This window comes from Branchiostoma floridae, chromosome 9 (assembly GCF_000003815.2).
Source record: "Branchiostoma floridae strain S238N-H82 chromosome 9, Bfl_VNyyK, whole genome shotgun sequence".
Lineage (NCBI taxonomy): Eukaryota > Metazoa > Chordata > Leptocardii > Amphioxiformes > Branchiostomatidae > Branchiostoma > Branchiostoma floridae.
In genome coordinates this window covers 15,971,730-15,992,881 of record NC_049987.1, presented here as the reverse complement: position 1 = coordinate 15,992,881, position 21,152 = coordinate 15,971,730, and the positions used below count along the sequence as shown (strand labels likewise).

The 21,152-nt window shown below is 38.2% G+C and overlaps 1 protein-coding gene across 1 annotated transcript in view; it reads left to right on the top strand.

Annotated features, from left to right (window-relative positions):
* The window catches only part of LOC118422212, a 6,982-nt gene extending 2,976 nt beyond the window's left edge, over window positions 1-4,006 (top strand). The window contains exons 2-6 of the mRNA XM_035829729.1: window positions 1,173-1,313; window positions 1,718-1,812; window positions 2,520-2,629; window positions 3,237-3,337; window positions 3,839-4,006. Coding sequence (XP_035685622.1) covers window positions 1,173-1,313; window positions 1,718-1,812; window positions 2,520-2,629; window positions 3,237-3,337; window positions 3,839-4,006 — 615 coding nt within the window. The remainder of the gene's footprint in view (window positions 1-1,172; window positions 1,314-1,717; window positions 1,813-2,519; window positions 2,630-3,236; window positions 3,338-3,838) is intronic.
* The last annotated feature ends 17,146 nt before the right edge of the window (window positions 4,007-21,152 follow it).

Below are 21,152 nucleotides of genomic sequence, written 5' to 3'. Positions count from 1 at the left end.
AGTGTGTACATGTGTCTGTGCGTGTCGCTTGTGTGTTCTGTGTGTGTGTGTATGTATGTGTGTGTGTGTGTTGCTGTGTGTGTGTACGTACGTGCGTATGTGCGTGCACAATAACTCGATAATGAAGGATTGGCTTGGTGCTTGGTCTGTAAGTAGGTATTGATGTGTCCTCGAAATCATTAGATTTTGGGGCCCGAGCGATTTGTTAAGGTATTGCAGTGAAACTTTTCGATATCTCATGTTCTTGACATGCCGTGGTCATGATTTGTGAGTGAGAGATACTCTAGAAGTGGTTGACAAATCGTTATGATTTATGGTATGGGGATGGTTTAGGTGATGATTCACATAAAATTTATATCATTCAAATACCAATCATGCAAATCAGCGCCTAATTTGCACAAACAATGAAGAAAGTTTATAAATGTGGAGGTGAACATTGTTAGACGCATAGCAAATCAGGGCTTTGTCCACAGATTTATAAGGAAATACTACAACAGCCTTCTTTAATGGGACAAGACTTTTATACTTTGAACATCTTATCGTATTCGGGTCAACTAAGAGGATCAACTCATATGGTTATACAAACGAGGACTTTGTTTGCATAATCAGTGATAAATATTAATATCAATATTTATAATATGTTCCTCCGAAAGGTGAACATCATTTAGTAGGTCATGGAACTCTAGTTTCTGCTTTTAATGATATCGCCACTTTCTGTTGGAAGAGATGCCATAATTATCAACAAGAGTTCCACGACCTCATACCTTCGCCAAATGATGTTAAGATTTTCAACTGACGTATTATAGATGCTTGTTTGATCATGCTAATTAGATCCTCATTTGTATAGAATATTTCCGTTGATCATCTTCTCTACCCAGATAACACAAGTTGTTCAAAGCATGCAAGTCTTATCTTAGTAAAGAAGGCTATTGTATAATTTTCTCGTAAATAACGTTTATATAGCCTGATCTATATGTAATACATTTACTTCACTCCTAGTGACGCAAGTGTGAAATTCTCGTCATTCACAACTATGGAATTACAGTATTTTCTCAAACGCACACACACACAAACACACAAACGGGACCGAAAACATAACCTTTGTGGTGGACGTAAGTAAATACTAACGTTACATGTATAACTACAAGATACGGTTTTGTTCTTCGTCAAAGACCCTGCGATCACACGGCTGGCAGTCTCTCAGTAAGGAGTTCAGGATCAAGACGTACACAGGTGTGAGGAGGGGGAACCTTGCAGATATTGTCGATAACTTGGACGACGTCAGCTGTCCTGACTTCAAGAAAGATGTGAAGGTAGATGTATAATACTAACAACACTGGCAACTCTATTATAAGTGCTTCGGGAATATCAATACAGTTTGGGGTTGTAACGTTACTAATAGCTCTCGTTTTGATATGTTTTCCCAAACAATTCGGGACACTGCTACAAGCGAAAAAAAGAATGGAAATAAACCATAGAATTGACACAGACAGAATCTGTCGGTTGAAATTTGTTCACAGATCATCCTATTTCTACCGGTTCCCTAAATATTTTTTTTAGGGAACCGGTAGAAATAGGATGGTACCCGGGCTACAATAGCAAGTTCTGGGTAAACATTTAGTGTCTTTTGATAGACCATGCTACATTTGCGGTCATTTTTTGAAAGCTGTTTTGTCTAGAGACATAACTGTCAAATTGCGATTTTTTTCTGACACAGGCTCGGCTTGAGTTAGTGAAGAAGATGCACACTAACGGTCAAGTGCACGTGTACAAAGGAGGGAATCACGAGGGGTCCAAACGTGTGTTTTACAGGTACGTATACTTTAAGTTGAACTTCAAAGCTGACAAGTTTTATGAATTTAGCGCTGGAAGGAAGGTTAGCTGGTGGTGTCCTTTGAAGTGATCTATTGTCTGCATGTACTGGGGTTTTGTTTTCGGTTTCCTTGTCTATTTGTATTCTTGTGGGTTATGGAGGGTACAGACTACTCTCCAAGCAGAGGTTCGGTTCCGGCTGTTTTTTGACGTCTTTTCTTAATTTATCGGGCTTTCTATTTTGTACCGTTTTTTTGTACCGTGTCTCGCAAAAATATTAGGGCGCGAATTTTTACCGCGAATATGCGGTTCTTGCTGTCGCCTGAGAAGACACGAAGATTTCAAATAGTAGCCAAGCAATTCAGTTCCAAGAATGATTGTTTTCCAGGTGAAACCAGCTACCCAGGCCCTCTGTCAAATCGTTACTGTCACTGATCTTGGATCTGTCTAAGGTGGTTCATGCCTGACGAGGCAATTGTTTTATTTTTACCTATAATGGCTACATTTCAATGAGAAAGAGTCTCAACCGATCTTGACATCGCAACCGACAGTATTTACATATCGCAACTGGCAGGAAGTGATCATGAATGTCGAACTGAAGTCAATATTGTCCACCTCAGGTTGGCAGGAAGTATTAGAAGTAGTCCTGGCAAAAGAAATAAACTTCAATTGAATTAAATCGAATCGAACCCATCGTCCATATACAGATACTTCATGTTCGTGCGGGCCAACACGACTGGGACCTATGATGTGTTCCTGGCCAGTCTGTGCCGTAAGGAGGAAGAGTTGGGCTTCTGGGGAATACTTGGGAAGGCCGGTATGCATCAATATATCATACTTAATGTAGTTATTTCACTCATGATGGAAGTGTGTTGAAAATGGAAAAGACTAAAGCTCCTTCAAAGCTAACGGGAGTTATTGGTCTTGGTTTCCACAGCGCAGACAGGTTACAGTGTCGAATTACATGTAAATTGTGCCATGTGTCGTATCCGTAGGGCATTTACTGTTACGTGTTTTAGATATTAATTCTCATCTTTCGCTGTACAACCACTTATTTCGCGACAAAGATGACTAGGGATCATACTTAGTGATTCTTTGTTATTCGCGAGAATTGAGTTTTTAAGTTTATGATACACAAAGTTGGTTAGTACACGAAATATAGTACAGCTACGTTACAATGCCTTGTTTTCATGAGTTGGTCCCCTCTTGATAACAAGGAAAGTAAGCAATATGTCTGGGCAATTTTCTACCTGAAAGGGCAGAAATGATAATTGAATGCATCCTCATTTCTACTCGCAATGTAAAACTTTGTGTACCATTCTCCCAAGCGTCTACGATGTAAGTAATCATCCTAAACCTTTCTCTATTGAAATTTTGGCGACCGTCTCTAACTCTTTCTACACATAACAATATATGTATTTCAGTTTTATTCTGGCTGTTCCCCCAAGTGCTTCTGATGCAGATTGTGGCAGACCAAATTTTAGCACCAGCTTTGTCTAGGAGTATCATCACGGCAGATGATGAGGTGCGTATTATCTTAAAGTAAAGAAAAGCCATTACAATTTGTTTAGTAGAGCCACAGAAAATGTATACACGTACTATCAAAATGTAAGCTTCTTTGACCACAAAAACCGAATTTGAATTGTTTAGAAGATATCATGCTCTAACTTGAGACGTGCCCTAACTTTAGATGGATGTTTTCGTTGTGTTTATCTGTGTGTATGTGCGCGCGCATGTGTGTATGTGCGTGTGTATGTGTGTGTGTGTGTGTGCGTGCCTGTGTGCGTGCGTCTGTTTGTGTGTGTGTGTATATTTGCAAGTACGTGTGTGTGTGTACTCGTGTGTGTGTGAGTCTGTCTGTCAACGGCATAACTCGAGAGACTTTATGATGGTATGTAAAATATATACATTGCTTTTGTGGTGACAATTCTAATACAAATGTACATAGATCAGTAACAACAAGAAGGTTACATCACTCGGTCGGATGAGGCATAAAATAGAATAACATCTGTTTGGTCACCTGCAGGATGTTTCCCTGACACCTGCGGCAGCTTTGGCACTGTCGCGAGGCGCAGTCCCCAAAGGCCTCGAAGATAAAATCATCGAGTTTGAGTTTGTGGAGGACCTCATTGACAAGGGTTTTCTTGTTCCAAGCGGAGACGGCTCACAGATGACTCTGAATTTTGTGCAGTGAAAATATGGGGCTCATACGAGAAGAAGAAAGTGGTCGTTTTTGAAACCCAAACACTAGTCACGTTAGGTAGGCCATTCCTGTCAGGTAGTGGGTCAAACTAACGATATCAATATTGGAATAAAAAGCACTATTTAGCTCTCGAACTAGGTTAACGGATCTATAGCTATGAAGCATTTTAAGGTAGCTAGATTGTGCCGCTTGTGGTAACAGCGAACTGTACATTTTCAAAGAAACATGCAACAACATTTCTGACAAGGAAGGAATTACTTGTTTCAACTTCATGTCCTAGATTAGGGAGAGTGCAAACCAAGTTAAAAACTTATCTAGAAACCAAGAGTTACTAAATATCTTGAAAAATCGTATATCCGCCTACATAGGTCAATTTCTTTATACATGTATTTCATTCCAAACATAAGACTAGCTCATCCATACTTATCTATGATATGACTCACATACTATTATCGATATCTTTACTAAATGTAGGGTTAGATTATTCCGCCATGTAGTTATTCATTGTTGGTTAGAAATTGTTGCCATGTGCGATTGTCAAGCAATAAAGTTTATTCCTATATTAGAACAACCAACGAAACTATAAGTCTGTTTTTGTGTTGCCGACCCTCCCTTGATACGAGTACATTACAATCGGTGTCTACAACTGATGATTCTAAACGTGAATATAACTGGCCTGGTTGGTAGCCTCCTTTTCTGGAGAAAATTGCAAAATTCCTACGTTTGGAGCTAATTCTACAATAAGTCTTGACCTCAGATGGCGCATGGCACAACACAACGCTTGTAACAACGGCAGTACAAATACCAAACTCACAGCAATTAAACATAGAGTCTTCACCCTATGTTCTTTTTCATATTTAAGCGGAGGGTAGAGAAACGTTTCCCCGTTTTTTCCAAGACCACCCAGTGCCCAATATATCATTGAGAAGACTGCATAAGCGGTTCCTACTAAACTGGGGTAAACAAAATGGTGCATCTTCACCGGTATTCCATTCAGTACGATATCTACAGCGACTATAACACTGTTGATAGCATGTTCCATGACTCCGACAAAATGGCGCGGAGTAGCGATTAGAGTTACGTACAGCGACGTGACACAAAACGAAGAAGCGCTAGCCAGGTTAAAAAGAACCCAAGATGTCTTGTGGCAGCACGTTAGTTTGCTACCGTTGTCTTCAGAAGTCTTAAGTTCGCGAGAAGAACTCATGTTGCCGTCTTGTGTTGTGTCTTGTGGTAAAGGTTTGTCTTTGTGTGTCTTATCACAAAGATGTTTCCACGCCAGGACGGCACTGAAGACGAGATGAGCCGTGAGAAGAATCATGGTCCAGTGAGTGAGTCTTGCAAACCACAGCCAATTCTGGTTCAACAGGGCGTTCATTAGAGACCAGACATTGAAAGAGCCCCAAACGCCGGCCGCCAAGACTCGATACAGGACGAAAATCGTCTGATTCTTCAGAACCTGTAAAAAAAGGCATCGTGAATTCAAACATGGCCGGAAGTCTGTGGAAACAGCTCCCAGACCTGGTCGTCCCTCTTCTGTCATTGATGAGGTATCTGTTAGAGGACCAACCTGGGGTGTCCTACAAAAACGGTGTCCAGAGATGCATCAAACAATGGGAGACATTCATAACTCTAGGTGGTTCCTATGCAGAGAAAGACTAATAACTGTGTCAAGTTTCATTTATCTCCTGCTATGGAAAATGAGTCAGCGGCATTACTTATTGAACGCCCCTCGTAAGGCAACAGACATGCAGAAAAATTGATGACAGGAAATGAGATAACCTATTCTCGGATCTTTCTGGGACCTTTGACATAACTTCCTGTCAGTGTTCCCGAGGTGCCTAGCTTATACCACTTCAGCGTTGCTAAAAGCTATCTACCACAAAAAAAACAACAACACCTTAGCCTGTACTGTCAAAGACAAAAAAACAGTTCTGCTGCAGTACCGATGCGCACACCAGGGATCAAAAATCGACATTGACCTTTGTCCTTCCAATACCTACCTACATACCATACATCATCGTAATCCATTCAGAGGTTCTTAAGTTATTCTGACCACAAATATCAGGAAACACACAATGTAAATAGACACATAGACTAACACGCCACGTACATATAATACCTCGATTTTTCATAGAGGTGTCCTTAATATTGTAACGTTATATCGTGTCACACGTTACAACCGTTTAGAATAAATGTGAGTTGACCTAGTAAAACTTACCGGTGAGGTGTAAAATGCCGTACTGTCGTGGTGCCACAAAAGAAGTCAACAGTCTGGACATCGTGGTACCTTGTGGATATAGCATCAGCACTCTTAAGTCTTGTCGTTATTAAAGTTTACAACATAGGAGGCGGAAGATTTCAAACTCCTAAACAACATGAAGCAGATAGAACCAAAGAAAGACACGTCAAACAGAGATACTACTTAGTAGTAGTCGATCCGGAAAATGTAACCTGTGCAGTGACCTCTGCATATGTCACAGCAGAAAACCCGTCTTTCCTAAGAATCTAATCTCAGTTGTGTGCAAAACCGGCCTTTCCACTTGTCGATTGTAGTACTGAGGGTTGGTGGAGAGGGAGGTACAGTCCGGACAGCGGAATGCACTGTCCAGTCTCGTCACAAGGTGGTCTGACTTTTTCTTCGTCTGATCTGGACTCTATAGATTATAAACTCTATTGCAGAACAACTGCCAGATCTTTGGTGACGATTTTTTTCGCCATGTTAATGCATTTTCATTGCCACTTATTTAAACCTCCGTAATAATCGGTGTGTGTGTGTGTGTGTGTTTGTATTTTCACTTACACTTGTCAACTCAAGAACGGCTAGATGTATTGGTTTCATAGTGTTGGTAGAGGATACAGGTCTGCAGGTCAAAGAACTCCACTCTGTCATTATGGCAGTTATGGCGTCACCTCTCTGAGGATGAGCTGAACTGAACTGGTAGGGTGTGACGAAAACTGGAAATGATTAGATTAGCGACTTCCCTTGGCACTGCAGCGGAAGTTGCGGGTTTAATTTCTAGTGTTTTAAACATGCTATGGTCACGATTTTGAAGTGTTGGATTGCTATTGTGCTGGGAAAATTGACACAAGTTTGGGCCCCCTAGCCGCTAGTTCAGGAATTGCAGGGGCATTTTTGTCAAAAAATTTTGAAGAGCATACCTCAAGAAAGAATAACAGATGTTCATGCGTTTTGGTATGTAAGTAGTTTAAACAAAGATGTGCAAAATGAAATACAAATTATGCAAAATAGAACAACATTTGCATAATCAATGTGAAATTTAATTCGTAGCAGTTTTCAACGTGTCTCTTGTCCCGGACATGCTATGGTCCTGATATTAGGGTGGCTGATAGATTTTGACGTCAGGACAAACTGGGCCCCCTAACATTTCATTTTGGAACTGCAGGGGTTTTTGGCAATTTACAAAACTGCATAACTGAAGAAAGGAACGACGGGTTTCCATCATTTTAGGCATATAAATAGCTTAGGCAGAGATACATACTATGCAAGTAAGGCCTTAATTTGCATGATTCATACGGAAATGAGCTAACATGCAAATAAAGAGCTAATTTGCATAATCAATAGAAAAATGACACAATGATAAATGGTGGGTACTTAATACTTGTGACCTGTGTAAGTTAGTTGAGGGTGAACATCACCATGCATAAATTATGTAAATGTATGTCACTTGCATAAAATCTATTTCATGGAGGTATGAGGTAATCAAACTCGTTTCATTTTTGTTCATCTTGATATGATACGTAAGTCAAGACATTTATGTGAAAAAGTCATCTACTCTGTTCTTGTTTGCAAATCGTAGCATTTGTTGAAATATATACAGTGAGTAGCCTAGATTTGACTAGAATTTACAAAATTACTTTTATCTGATGCAAAGTTGCACATATCTCTTAATGGAACTATTATATAAATTATAAATAGTGAAATTGTTCCATTATATATCTTTTTTTCAAAGCTTGGTCCTCAATAATAATGTTGCATTACAAGAGCTTGTTCCTTTATTTATTTATCTACATTGTATTTACTTGTTCCTTCAACTTTCAACTGGTAAAAAAAGCACCATCATTCATAAAAAATACTCATTTTCTCTATCCTTATGTACAAATTGCACCAATTTACATAATCTTTCTTAAATTTTGTTCTTTCACTTTGTACATGTATATATAAAACCAACTTACAAAATTATGTTGTTCATCTAACTGATACAAAATTATATCTATACATATAAAAATATAGTCTGCTCTGGCCTTATAAATACAAATTGTTCCATGGCCTATTCTAACTTTGTTCATCAAAATTATATACATACATATAAAAATACAGTCTGCTCTGGCCTTGTAAATACAAATTGTTCCATGGCCTACTCTAACTTTGTTCATCAAAATTATATATAACATATAAAAATACAGTCTGCTCTGGCCTTATAAATACAAATTGTTCCATGGCCTATTCTAACTTTGTTCATCAAAATTATATCCATACATATAAAAATACAGTCTGCTCTGGCCTTGTAAATACAAATTGTTCCATGGCTTACTCTAACTTTGTTCATCAAAATTATATCCATTATATATAACATATAAAAATACAGTCTGCACTGGCCTTATAAATACAAATTGTTCCATGGCCTACTCTAACTTTGTTCATCAAAATTATATACATACATATAAAAATACAGTCTGCTCTGGCCTTGTAAATACAAATTGTTCCATGGCTTACTCTAACTTTGTTCATCAAAATTATATCCATTATATATAACATATAAAAATACAGTCTGCACTGGCCTTATAAATACAAATTGTTCCATGGCCTACTCTAACTTTGTTCATCAAAATTATATCCATACATATAAAAATACAGTCTGCTCTGGCCTTATAAATACAAATTGTTCCATGGCTTACTCTAACTTTGTTCATCAAAATTATATCCATTATATATAACATATAAAAATACAGTCTGCTCTGGCCTTATAAATACAAATTGTTCCATGGCCTACTCTAACTTTGTTCATCAAAATTATATCCATACATATAAAAATACAGTCTGCTCTGGCCTTGTAAATACAAATTGTTCCATGGCTTACTCTTAGACTTTGTTCATCAAAATTATATCCATTATATATAACATATAAAAACACAGTCTGCTCTGCCCTTATAAATACAAATTGTTCCATGGCCTATTCTAACTTTGTTCATCAAAATTATATACATACATATAAAAATATAGTCTGCTCTGGCCTTATAAATACAAATTGTTCCATGGCCTACTCTAACTTTGTTCATCAAAATTATATCCATACATATAAAAATACAGTCTGCTCTGGCCTTATAAATACAAATTGTTCCATGGCCTACTCTAACTTTGTTCATCAAAATTATATCCATACATATAAAAATACAGTCTGCTCTGGCCTTGTAAATACAAATTGTTCCATTCTAACTTTGTTCATCAAAATTAACCTACAAAATTACAGACATGTTCATATGAATTCTAATATAAAACCGCATACATGTATAGAATATAATGTCCTTGATCAAACTGTTCTTTCCCATGGTAATGAATGTCAATGACTATCAAACTATTTGTTATTTGTCACAGTGTTTCCTATATCATTGATGTAGAAGGCATCATCCAGCTGGGTTCACCTTTGGGAGGGAGAATTTAAAAACCAAATTGAACTTGTGGACATCATTCAAGGGGAATTTGCAAAATTAATTAACTATTAGCCTTCCAACCATTCCATCCTTACCAGAAATGTTGTGTTTTCCTTCACTGCAGATTAAAGTCCATTAAACTATTAGAATCACCTTCCAACTGTTTGTTTTTTTTCTACATGTAAAAATTCTTGTTCAATTTAATTCGCAAATGAGGCCTACATTTATTTCCCATCAATGATGGCCACATGCAGCAGCTCAATCCACTCGTGTAGAAGCTGTTGACACCATGTGTCCAGAGGGTCCAATTGGTGTTACAATTGTGCAAAATGGACATCTATGACAGTAGAAGCATTCATCTACTAGTATTCATTTGTATCAGTCGCATGACCCATACCCAACAAATACTGATAAAGAAATACATGAAAAATTCATTTGGTCCCTCTTCAGGGTTTTCCAATAATCCAGCCTGGGACACTGTCTCTGGGCATTTCCACATGGTGACACCTTCAGCATCTGTTGTAGGGACTACATCTCCACACTCTTGTATGACTGGTACATCCTCACCTGCACTTGAAGCTGAGTCACCGTGGTTGTCTACAAGGAAAGAATTCTTTTTATTAAAGCCTAACTTCAAGATTTATAAAAAAACTGCAAATTATATTCTTGTCATTTCTTAAGTTATTGATTCAATTCAAAATGGGTACCAGGGTCCTGAATATGGTGCATGCATGAAAGGCTTTTGTGGACAAATGGTCAGGAAGACATCCTCTTGGCACCTTAAAACTGATGCAAACTTGCAAAAAAAAGTTGGGAAAAAGAAAAAGGTGTCTTCATTATGACATGACTAAACACATAGACCATGCTATACCAAACAATTGATTCTTTATTGATGTCCTTTCACATAATGTATTCTACAATTGACTTTGGAAGACAATTCGCTCTTCACGTCCATTTTCCTAATTTCATTTTTCAATTGTAGGCAAATATTTGCTCATTTTGCTGCTTCTTTGTATGATTTACAGTGTGGTTCCACAAACTTTTTGTAACAGGCAAAAACTGATGCCTGCGCATACATGTATGTCATCCATATAATAAAGTCAGTGTGGTCTAAGAGAGATAAAAATTGGCATTGAAGCCACTTCTATACTACACTATCTGACCCTATAACCTCCTTGGTGTGTATGATGTCTTTAATGAAACTTGCATTCATATTACACATATTGGCCATAATGTGCTGCACCCAATTGACTCTGTCTAACTTGCAGATTTGTGTGGTCAGTGTCGAATGTTGGCTGCATCATGTTTGAGGACAAATGGTAATTTTTTTAGTGACAAATGTTTAGTCAAAAGCCTGACTAGTCAGGCTACAATTCCTAAGAGTCATCAGCTCTGGCCTTATGTGAGTTGAGCAGAGTAAAGTAGAATCTTCAGCCAGATACATGCATGCTTGTTGTTTTGTTTCCCTTTTTCATTTTTGTTCATCATCTTTGCCAAGAAGATGATGTTTTCAGTTGTGCCAAAAGTAGAGCAGCTTTATTGTGGGTGTGTACATTGTTGGCATAACTCGAGATGCTGTTGATGGAACTTCATGATATTTGGTATTTGAGTATAGTGGTTGCAGAAAGGAAATTCTAGTTGGAAAATGGTTCAACTGGCATTTTCTGTTGGTACTGCAGTGGGCTGAGTATGTTTGTGTGTGCGGCAGGGGTGAGTACCGGTACACAAAACCGGTTTTTCTTCTTGTACCGATCCGGAAAAACCGGACCTAAAAAAATTCAGTGGACTGGATGTTGGACCGATTAGAAAATGAACAGATTATACAGGCACTATGGCGGCGTGTTCACGTGTTTTGAGGCTTATTGGTCCAAGAAAATAACAAAAGCGAAGTATAGGAGAGTTGATAGTCATTTTTACCAAGTTTCTACAGTCAAACTTGGTCTATCCAAGGCAGTTAGTGTTGTTGATGTGAAGGTAGGATACTCCACCAAACAGATTTATTTGTAGCGAAATGGACCATTGTTTTGTGTACCGCCCATTCACAAACACTTTCATTTAGGTTCAGGTCCGGACCTGATCCTCTGGACCTGGACCGTACCTGGACCTGAATTTTCTGTACTACAACCCCTAGTGTACGGTTGTAGTATCCGGTAACTCAAGAAGTTCTTGATGGTTCTGCATGATATTTGGTGGATGTACAGGGAGTGCAAAAAGGGAAGGTCAAGGTTTGATATTGGGCTTCCTAGCAGCGAGTTACGGTACTGCAGCGGAGTTCAAAGTTGGAGTTCAAATGCCAGTGCCAGGTACATTATTTTTTAGTGAATATGTCTTGGGGTAAGGAGTTAGGTGGTGTAACTTTGGGCCCCCTAGAGGTTTGTTTTTGCATAATCTAAATTCACTGTCTTTTTTTGGCGACTCCTCAGGGGCAAGCCAAATAGTATAGTTTGCGACCGTTTGACAAGAATTCCCCAAATCTCGTGAATTTGTCCACAGGCATGTGTTACATCATCCCTTTGGAGGGGAATAACTTGGGAATGGGTTGACGGATCTTCAAGATATTTGGAATGTAGATAGCTACAGATATTCCCTACATGATCAAATGATAATCATGCAAATCAGGGGCTAATTTGCATTACTAATGAGGACAGTTTATAAATACACTTCATTTCATGTTAGAATGCTAAAAAATATGCCATATGTAACTCAAAAAGAGAGAAATATTAGGCTTACTGTTAATTAGGATATATCCGATTGGCAAAAATTACCAAAATTCCACAGCGATTCGTCCGCGCGTGCGCAATTGCACCATCCTTTTGAAAGGAACTAACTCGGGAAGGGGTTGACGGATCATCATGTCATATTTGGAATATAGATAGCTTCAGATATGCCTTACATAATTAAATGCTAATCGTGCAAATCAAGGACTAATTTGCTGAATTAATGAGGATAGTTAATAAATACACTGCATTTCATGTTAGAATGCTAAAAAAATACCATATGTAACTCAAAAAGAGAGAAATATTAAGCTTACTGTTAAGGATATATCAGATTGGCAAAAATTACCAAAATTCCACAGCCATTCGTCCGCGGGTGCATAATTGCACCATCCTTTTGAAAGGGACTAACTCGGGAAGGAGTTGACGGATCAACGTGATTTGTGATAAAAAAATTATGTAGATAACTTCGGAGGTGCCTTCCATAAATAAGGGCTATCAATGCAAACCTGAGGCTAATTTGAATAATTAATGAGCACAGTTTATTAAGTCACAGTATTTCATTACTGCTAGGGCACTTAAACATGACGTAACTAGAAAAGAGAAATATTGGTAGACATTAACTATGCAAATTGTTGCCTAATTTACATAATCAATGAGAAATTGTGATTATAGTGTTAAATGACGAAAATTCCATACTTGCGACATTTGATAGCAACATGTACATTAAGTTGAACATGCGGATGTGCAAATTAGGGTCTCATTTACATAATCTATGAGAAAATGCTACAATAGCTTTCTTTGCTAAGATTTTCATACTTTGAACATATTGTTATTTAGGTAGAGGAGATCAATTGATATCTTTTATGCAAATGAGGACCTCATTTGTATAATCAATGAGAAACATTTATGATAGGTCACTTGTCACAAGAGATCACCTTTCTTGTTAACAGCAATGCCCGACAAACATCCATCGCGTAAAACAATCTTCATACATACAGCCAGGCGAAAGGAATCACAACAACAATCCTTAATACTTATAAACAATAAAAACGTTGCCATGGCAATAGTTTTTATACACTTATTTTACCGAATGTGACTACCAGTCATGTTTTCAAGGTACCTGACAGAATTTTGAGAGTTGACGCTAGATTTGGACTTGCACTGACTGGAGAACTAGCCCCATCATGATACAAATGAAGTGCAATTTCTGGTCAGTAAGAAATGTGACTGACCCTACCCGAGTACTAGAAAACTTACCTAATATAGTATGATTGCCCTCAAATTCCCCCATGCAGCATGGTATGTACCAAACTGTCTACAAACTCCTCTCTGCCGTGATCGCCCGTCACCTACAGGCCCAGCTTGAGCCGCTCCTTCCAGACAGCCAGACTGGATTCAGACCTGCAAGAGGTACCCGCGACAACGCGTGCATCGTATTCCTGAAATGGAGAATAAACATGCTGCTGCGTGAGTTGAAACCAGCATACACAAGAGAGGCTGTGTATCAAAGACGACCGAGGCTGAGATAGCTGCCTTGAACCTCAAACATAGATGCCCAGAGTGTACTAGAGACTTCTACACCAAGAGAAGCCTAGCCATCCACCGGAGCCGCTCAGGTGAATGCATCATCCAACCACCACCGACATCCGGTCACGCGCAGGTAGCTTCGCAGACAAAGAAGTACAGCGACGAAAGAGACTTGCCAAGGAGAAGGAGCGTGATAACGTCGTCAATACTGGGCCAAAAACGTTCATACATTCAACTACCTAGGAAGCCGCATGCAACGTGACGGTGTCCAGCAAGCGGATGTTAAACACAGAATGGACGTTGGACAATCCCGCTTCAGCTCCATGCATCATATATGGAGAGATCACAGACTGCCCCAGAGAATGAAACTCCGACTGTACATTCAAAATCTTCTGTTTGTTCAACACTCACACATGGCTGTGAAGCTTGGGACTTAACACAGGACGTTACGAGAATGATCAATGGCTTCAACAGCAGATGCCTACATGGGATTACAAAGAAACACTTCCGAGACACAGCAACACACCCGGACTTCAACCTGATGGCAGCCATCCGCCGGATACGACTCCGGTACCGGGGCCACATTCTCCGCATGGACTCCTAAGACTGGTCAGACGCACCCTGAAGGCCTATGTGTGCGGAAGAGAAAACCCGCCTGAAGGGTCCCCCCTGATGGATTGCAAACACTTACCTTTCAAACTCTTATGCCAGACAAGCCAGAAAGAGGCGGGAGTGGAATGCTAAAGTTAATAAGATAAAATGACTATCATGTATATCTATGAGTACGGTTTATAGACATGTAGCATAAGGACCCACGGTCTAAGAAATGTGAATTATATATATTATATATGAAACTGTCAAAGACTACCAAACCATTTGTCGTTTGTAGACAAGTCACAATGTTTCCTGCAGCAATATAAAAGGCAGCTGCAGTGGTGGCCAATCTTTGAGGGTGTGTAGAGCCCCTATCTGTTACCATGCTGAATTGTACTGGAGACATTGGGTAGGGGATACATCTCCACACTTCTGTTAGATGACTGGTACATGCGTGTGACAAACTTGCCATCTTTCCTGGAGGGGGTGTGTATTTTTATCAATATTTTGCAAAAGGCACAGATTATGTTCTACAAACCTGCGAGTGGATCCAGAGGCCCAGTTTCTGGTGTATGCTGTATTTGACCAATCTCTTTCTGAGGAATAGCATGCGCACCTTGTGGCTCAATCTGTTCCAGTGGAATACATGTATCAGCTGGATCTATATGGAGAAGGCAAAATGGGGATAAATATTATAAGCATCAAAAATGCAATGTAACATATGTATGAGTACACATACTAAATTCATTGGATCATAAGAAGATATGACTGTTTTTTTAATGATCTTAAATGTACTAAAAAGACAATCTACACACCCTATTTTAGGCCCTCAATGTCACTGAAAAAAATATAACGTAAAATATCCATAATTGGCCTCCAACTATTATTACTTTGCAACATTGTTGAACCACTACATCTACCTTCTTTTATTTTGTCAAAATGGTTACCTGTTATATTGAAGAATTCAACAAAATTTGCAACCAAAGTTTGAATCTCCAGATCAATTTCATCCAAAGGAAAGTGATGCCGTATAAGTTTTTCATGATCTGCACTGCCAGCAATTCCATATTTCTGTAAGACTAATTTCGCATTGGTGTATGAAGAACGATACATCTCCCTCCAGTCTCCTATTTCCTTTTCACTATGATGATGCTGGAAGGCAACAAAACATTTTAAGTAAGTCTAGACTATCTTAGATGTAGCTGAGTATCAATACCAGGTGAGCATTATAAGTGTCCTGGAGTCACACACAACATTAAATCATGTATCATAATTATGGTTTAGGTCCTCATCATGCATGTACCTGCATGTACTTATTCTTAAGTTTGGAGGAGGCAGGATAGCCTCTGAGTGCCAATCTTACATGTATCTAGTGTACGTTCCAGCCTCCCATTATCCCTTCATAACAGATAAATCAATATATAAGGCATATGGGAGCCAGGTAAACTAGATAGGATGACACAGGCTAGCAACAGGACATGTTCAAGCATACAATTATTAATTATTCACTTAATAATAGCAATCTAACAGGAATATAAAATGTGTTTCATATGAAAATGCTATAATTATCATTACTATAGTATAGCTTACAATTACCTGCTCGATTGAGATGTTCTTCTTTTCAGAGCCCTCAGCAGTAGCCATTTGTTTGAGATACCACTCCATACTCTCTCGATATTTCTTTATGATGATCAGGTATTCAAAGTGATCATCAATGTAGCCATTCAAATCTTCCTTTGTCTCCTCTATGTCTCTTTGTTTTTTCTCTTTCTTTTTGTCAGGCCAAGACTTCAGTGCTGCAGCAGACAGGAGATAGTTTTCCAGCTCATTTTTTTTGTAGCAGTGCCACTCAACCTTGAACTTTGCATAACTTTTGGTTTTCTCTTCCAATAGCTCTTTTTCCTTGTTCCTAGCTACCTTTGCCCTATAGTCCCTGTCTACCAGGACAAATATCCTCATGCAAGTTTGCTCAGTATCATATTCAAATTGATTTTTCAAAGAGCCAATTAGATTCATTACAGTGTCTACTGTAGGTCTTCCATTGCAAGGGTGCACTACAAATTTGCCCCTTAAATCAATGTCAGGATGGAGCTTCTGAATCCATTCCATAAACACATTTGCATCTGTTCCATTCTCTACCACAAAAAGACATCTTGTTTGCAATATTTTGGAGAAATACATCAACATTGAGGTATCTGCAATATTACTACACATTTCTTTGAAATGATTTAGGACTTCCATTTTAATTTTACGGGGTCCAGTTTGATCATCAAGGCATATAATTCTATTGCATGCCATTAAGGTGTCTACTGCATGGCATGCTAGTACAACACAGATGTTTGTCTCCTTTAGATAAGTTAATAGCTTTTTCACCAAATTGCCATGCAGCAAGGAAATAGGTTCATCTAGGAGTAGATGCACTGTCTTCACACTAGCCTGCTTTTGGGCTTGAATAACTGCTAAGATAATGATGATGACTTGCTGCAAGCCTGCATCACATTGAAATAGTGGAAGTGAGACACCATTTTCTTCTACCTCTATCTCTAATTGTTTTCTTTCGCGATCCCAGTTAAACTGTACCTTGCATTTCCTGCCAAATTTTTTGAGCAGTTTGCTTATGACTTCACTAAATCTTTCACAGTTTTTTTCAAAAGCTTCCTCAGTTGCCATGTATTGGTCTTTCTTTTCTTTCAGGGTTTTCTTTGCTGAAGATTCGGCAGTTTGTGCCATTGGCTGGGTGTAGCTGTGAAATTTGTTCAATTTCATGAATTTTAATGTCATATCTTCTGGAAATGCCTCTCTCAATTTTACCATAGCCTTATGTTCTGGCAAGCTAGCAAGAGATTCTTCATACAATTTTTTTATTTCCTTGAATTTATCAACGTGAATTTTTTCTTCTTCCAATGCATTATGGAAATCCTGCTTGGCCTGGGCAGTCTTTTCAATTTTTGTGTTCAAGTCCTGCTCAGCTTTCAAGGATTCTCTGTTTGCCCCTTCTAACTCACATAGTCCTAGTAGACAGCTTATATCTTTGGTATTGTCAACATGTATCTTATGTATGGCATTACTTTGTGTGTTTTCATCAGAGTCTTCTGCTACCTGCTTCTGCTGTTTGTCAATGCAAAATGGATTTCTGAACACTCCTGCATTTGAAATGAACACAACTGTTGGGCATCCAACCTTGATAAGCTTTGACTTGTCACAGTTGCAGGTAACTATCACATCACTTCCTTTTTCTGTCACTGTAAATTCAATTGTCTCATCTTGCATTTTTCCACTGATCTTTATGGGTTTGCTAGTGTTTTTCTTGTGCCAAAGAAGTTTATGATTTCCCACACCAAACAGGCCTGCAAAATATGTAGAACGCAAAACATCACTGCCTTCTATCATCTCTTGATATAATTTTGTAAATAGTTCAATGCTTTTCAGCACTGTAGTCTTGCCTGCACCATTGTCACCCAAGAGAGAGGTTGACACTCTGTCAAGTTGAATACTTGTACTTTTTTCAAATTTGCAAAAGTTTTCTACACAGATGTCAGCAACAAGATTTTCTGTTTGAAAAAGAAGGAAAAAAAAGAACTTTATCATAGCATTAACCTTATGATTGATCATGACTTCTTTGAACAAACAGCATACAATTACAAATTGTAGTTGCATGCTGTTATTGTAATACAATGTAGAGTTTGCTAGAATTACGCAATGGTCCAGAGGCCATTTATAAAGAGAACAGAACATCAGGAAAAGAAGTCTGGTTTCTTTTAAAAATATCTGTGACGTTTTCTTGTTACGGTATATTGAATATCGTTCAAAGTTTAAGGTGAATGTTAGGAATAGTTTTAAATATTTATTTGCATGATTTCAATGTGCTCCCTTTTTGCTAACGTAAGGGCGGTTACCCTCAAAAGACATGATCCAACAGAAAATTAGTGACTTTTTGTAGTCATGGAAAACAAACCATCAGTGTCTGATTATATGAACTAAATCACAATGCAACTTGCAAGATAAATTATCATATCAAATCTTCAAAGTCAGAAAGTTGCAAACCATTCGCTCTCCAAAACCTGGAACAGTAATGCTCAAAACAGAACGATTTCTGTACAGAATGTCTAACATCTGGAAAAATACTTTGAAACTGTAAGGAAAATGGATTTTCCCCATTGTACACTTTCTCTTATTTGTGAATCATCTGTAGTGTTTATAACATGTTATTTTCTTGTGTGTTATGTAGTTTTGTGCCATATATATTAATGAATAAAGGACCACAGGAAGACTTGCTGCAATAGACATTGTAAACTTTAAGGTAATTGTGTCAGTCCAAATAAACTCATAGAATGTTACCAGTACACAAGGATTGATACCATCGGCAAACGGATTCTTAGAAAATCAAAAGACAATTAGTTACCCTTTTCAGGAGTTACATTTTATCAAATTTTGTGTTATATGTCTGACTCATTAGATTTGATTATGTCATAAGAAGAGATATCAGAGCCCACATTGTCCCATTTGTATGATGACTGTTAAGTTAAACGTTTTTATCTTGTATACATGTACCAAGAATTTGCCGATTGGTGTTGAATGAGAGTCAATGCTTTTAAATCACATAGTACTAACTAGAGTTCCACGAACACATACCTTTGCCAAATAAACCAGGTTTGTTATGCAGAATGATGTCTGTAGACAAATGCGTTACTCATTTCATTTTGTTTTATAACAAGACAGACCTGCAGAAAGTAGATTTCCCTAACATTGCTTGGCACAGTACAATGATTATTGCCCCTACAGCATTAAATTACAATAACCACTGATAGAATCAATTATATACTATACAGGACTGTTTCAGAACTGCAATCTTCCACATTGAATAAGATAAACAAATGCAATTCAACTCTAAACTAAGGGGCTCCTTATGAAACATGACCTTCGTTTTCCCGACCCATACCCACCTACCAAATATCATCAGGATCCATCCAAGGCTTCTCCAGTTATGCTGTTAACACACACACACACAAACACACCCAAAACATAACCTTAACCCTCCTGACAAAGTTAAAAATGCCTACTATCCCCAGGAACAAGTTGCTAGGGGGCCCTAACATATGTCACTTCTTCCTAAGCACAACACCTATTTAACTTTTAAAAATCAGGACCATACATGTTCCTGACTATTCGTTCAAGTCTCCAACCCCTAAGTGTTAACCAACTAAGCTCAAAAGATATAGCACAAAGTATGTCTGTAGAAGCTAGGCATCTAAGTAGATCATATTACATGACACAGATTATACAACAATGTTTAAGAACTGGAATCTTTCAAATTCAATGAGGAAAACAATTGCAACTCTAAACTACACTGTACTGTAATGTACAGAACTACCCGGAATAGGAGTAGTAGGAGCGGTGAATTTGGTGAATAGGAGTAGGAGGAGCGGCTCTGTATTTTTTTTGACTACTAGTATATCTCCGCGACTCGACCTCTGCTTGGAGAGTATCAATTTACATGTGTCTCGGCATTCCTCGGTATTCCCCGGGTGGAATCGGGAAACAGCCTGTTTTGATGTGCAGGGGATTCCCCTAAGTTGGGGAGGGTTGAAGCTGTTACTTTGGGAGTTTCTGCCTTGTTTTTTCCCCTCAAAATCACAATTTATTGATTGCCAATTACGCTGAAGAACCTAGAAGGGGTTGTGACACCACTGAGGAAGAGATTGACGATGTTTCTACCACTGGAAGTTGATGAAAACTTCGTCATTTTGACTGCCATTTGCCGGTCCTGTACCATGTGGTAGTATTTACAAACCTTTGTTTTCTTTGCTACATGAAAAAGGAGTAGGTGGGTGTTTTTTGGTGTTTATCATAAAGGACTGAGGGCCATGAGTGTCTGAAATTGTTTTCAAATTATTGATCCAGCCAAATTTCTGCTTTGTATTTGTTTGTTTTTTCGCCTATGGGGGAGGGCAGCATGTACATATATGTAACACTTTGAGGTAGCAAAGTCTGTTTTGGTTTTCCTCCAACTCATAATTTTGGTGAAATCTTCCTGGTCAAACATTAGGGGAACACTGATAAGGCCCATCTTTTTACAAAGGCTTTAGGTACTATCTTTGCTAGCAAGAATAAAACAGTTACAGTGACACTTTCATACATTGTTTTATATTTTTATTGATTCAGGAAGAATAGCAAGGCATTCTAGCCTAGTTTTCAGTGACTTAGTTATTTTAGACTTTGTGGGTGATGTTATATACATTTCAAATATTTTTTGAGACTTCAAAGAAAATTTTTTTCTGTCCTTTTGTGCAGTATTATTCCTTACAAACTAGATACAGTCTTTATCTTGATATATTCATATTCTACAGGTTCTTAGCTTTTCAAAAATGTATAGTTTTACCTATCTAGCATTAATATATTTTTTAAGTATCTGAACATCCCACAAACAGTTGGTAGGTTGGTGCGCTTGAGGATCGACAATTCTAGCTACGATTCCTGTATGCGCCGAAAATTTTAGCACGTCCTCTAAGGGACACTGTTTCAACTTTATAAATATGTCCCTGGTCCTGCATAATTATAGAAATATTTATAAAGTGGAACTTGATACTTCTGATAGTTTCTAGATAATGATAACAGCATTCTACCAT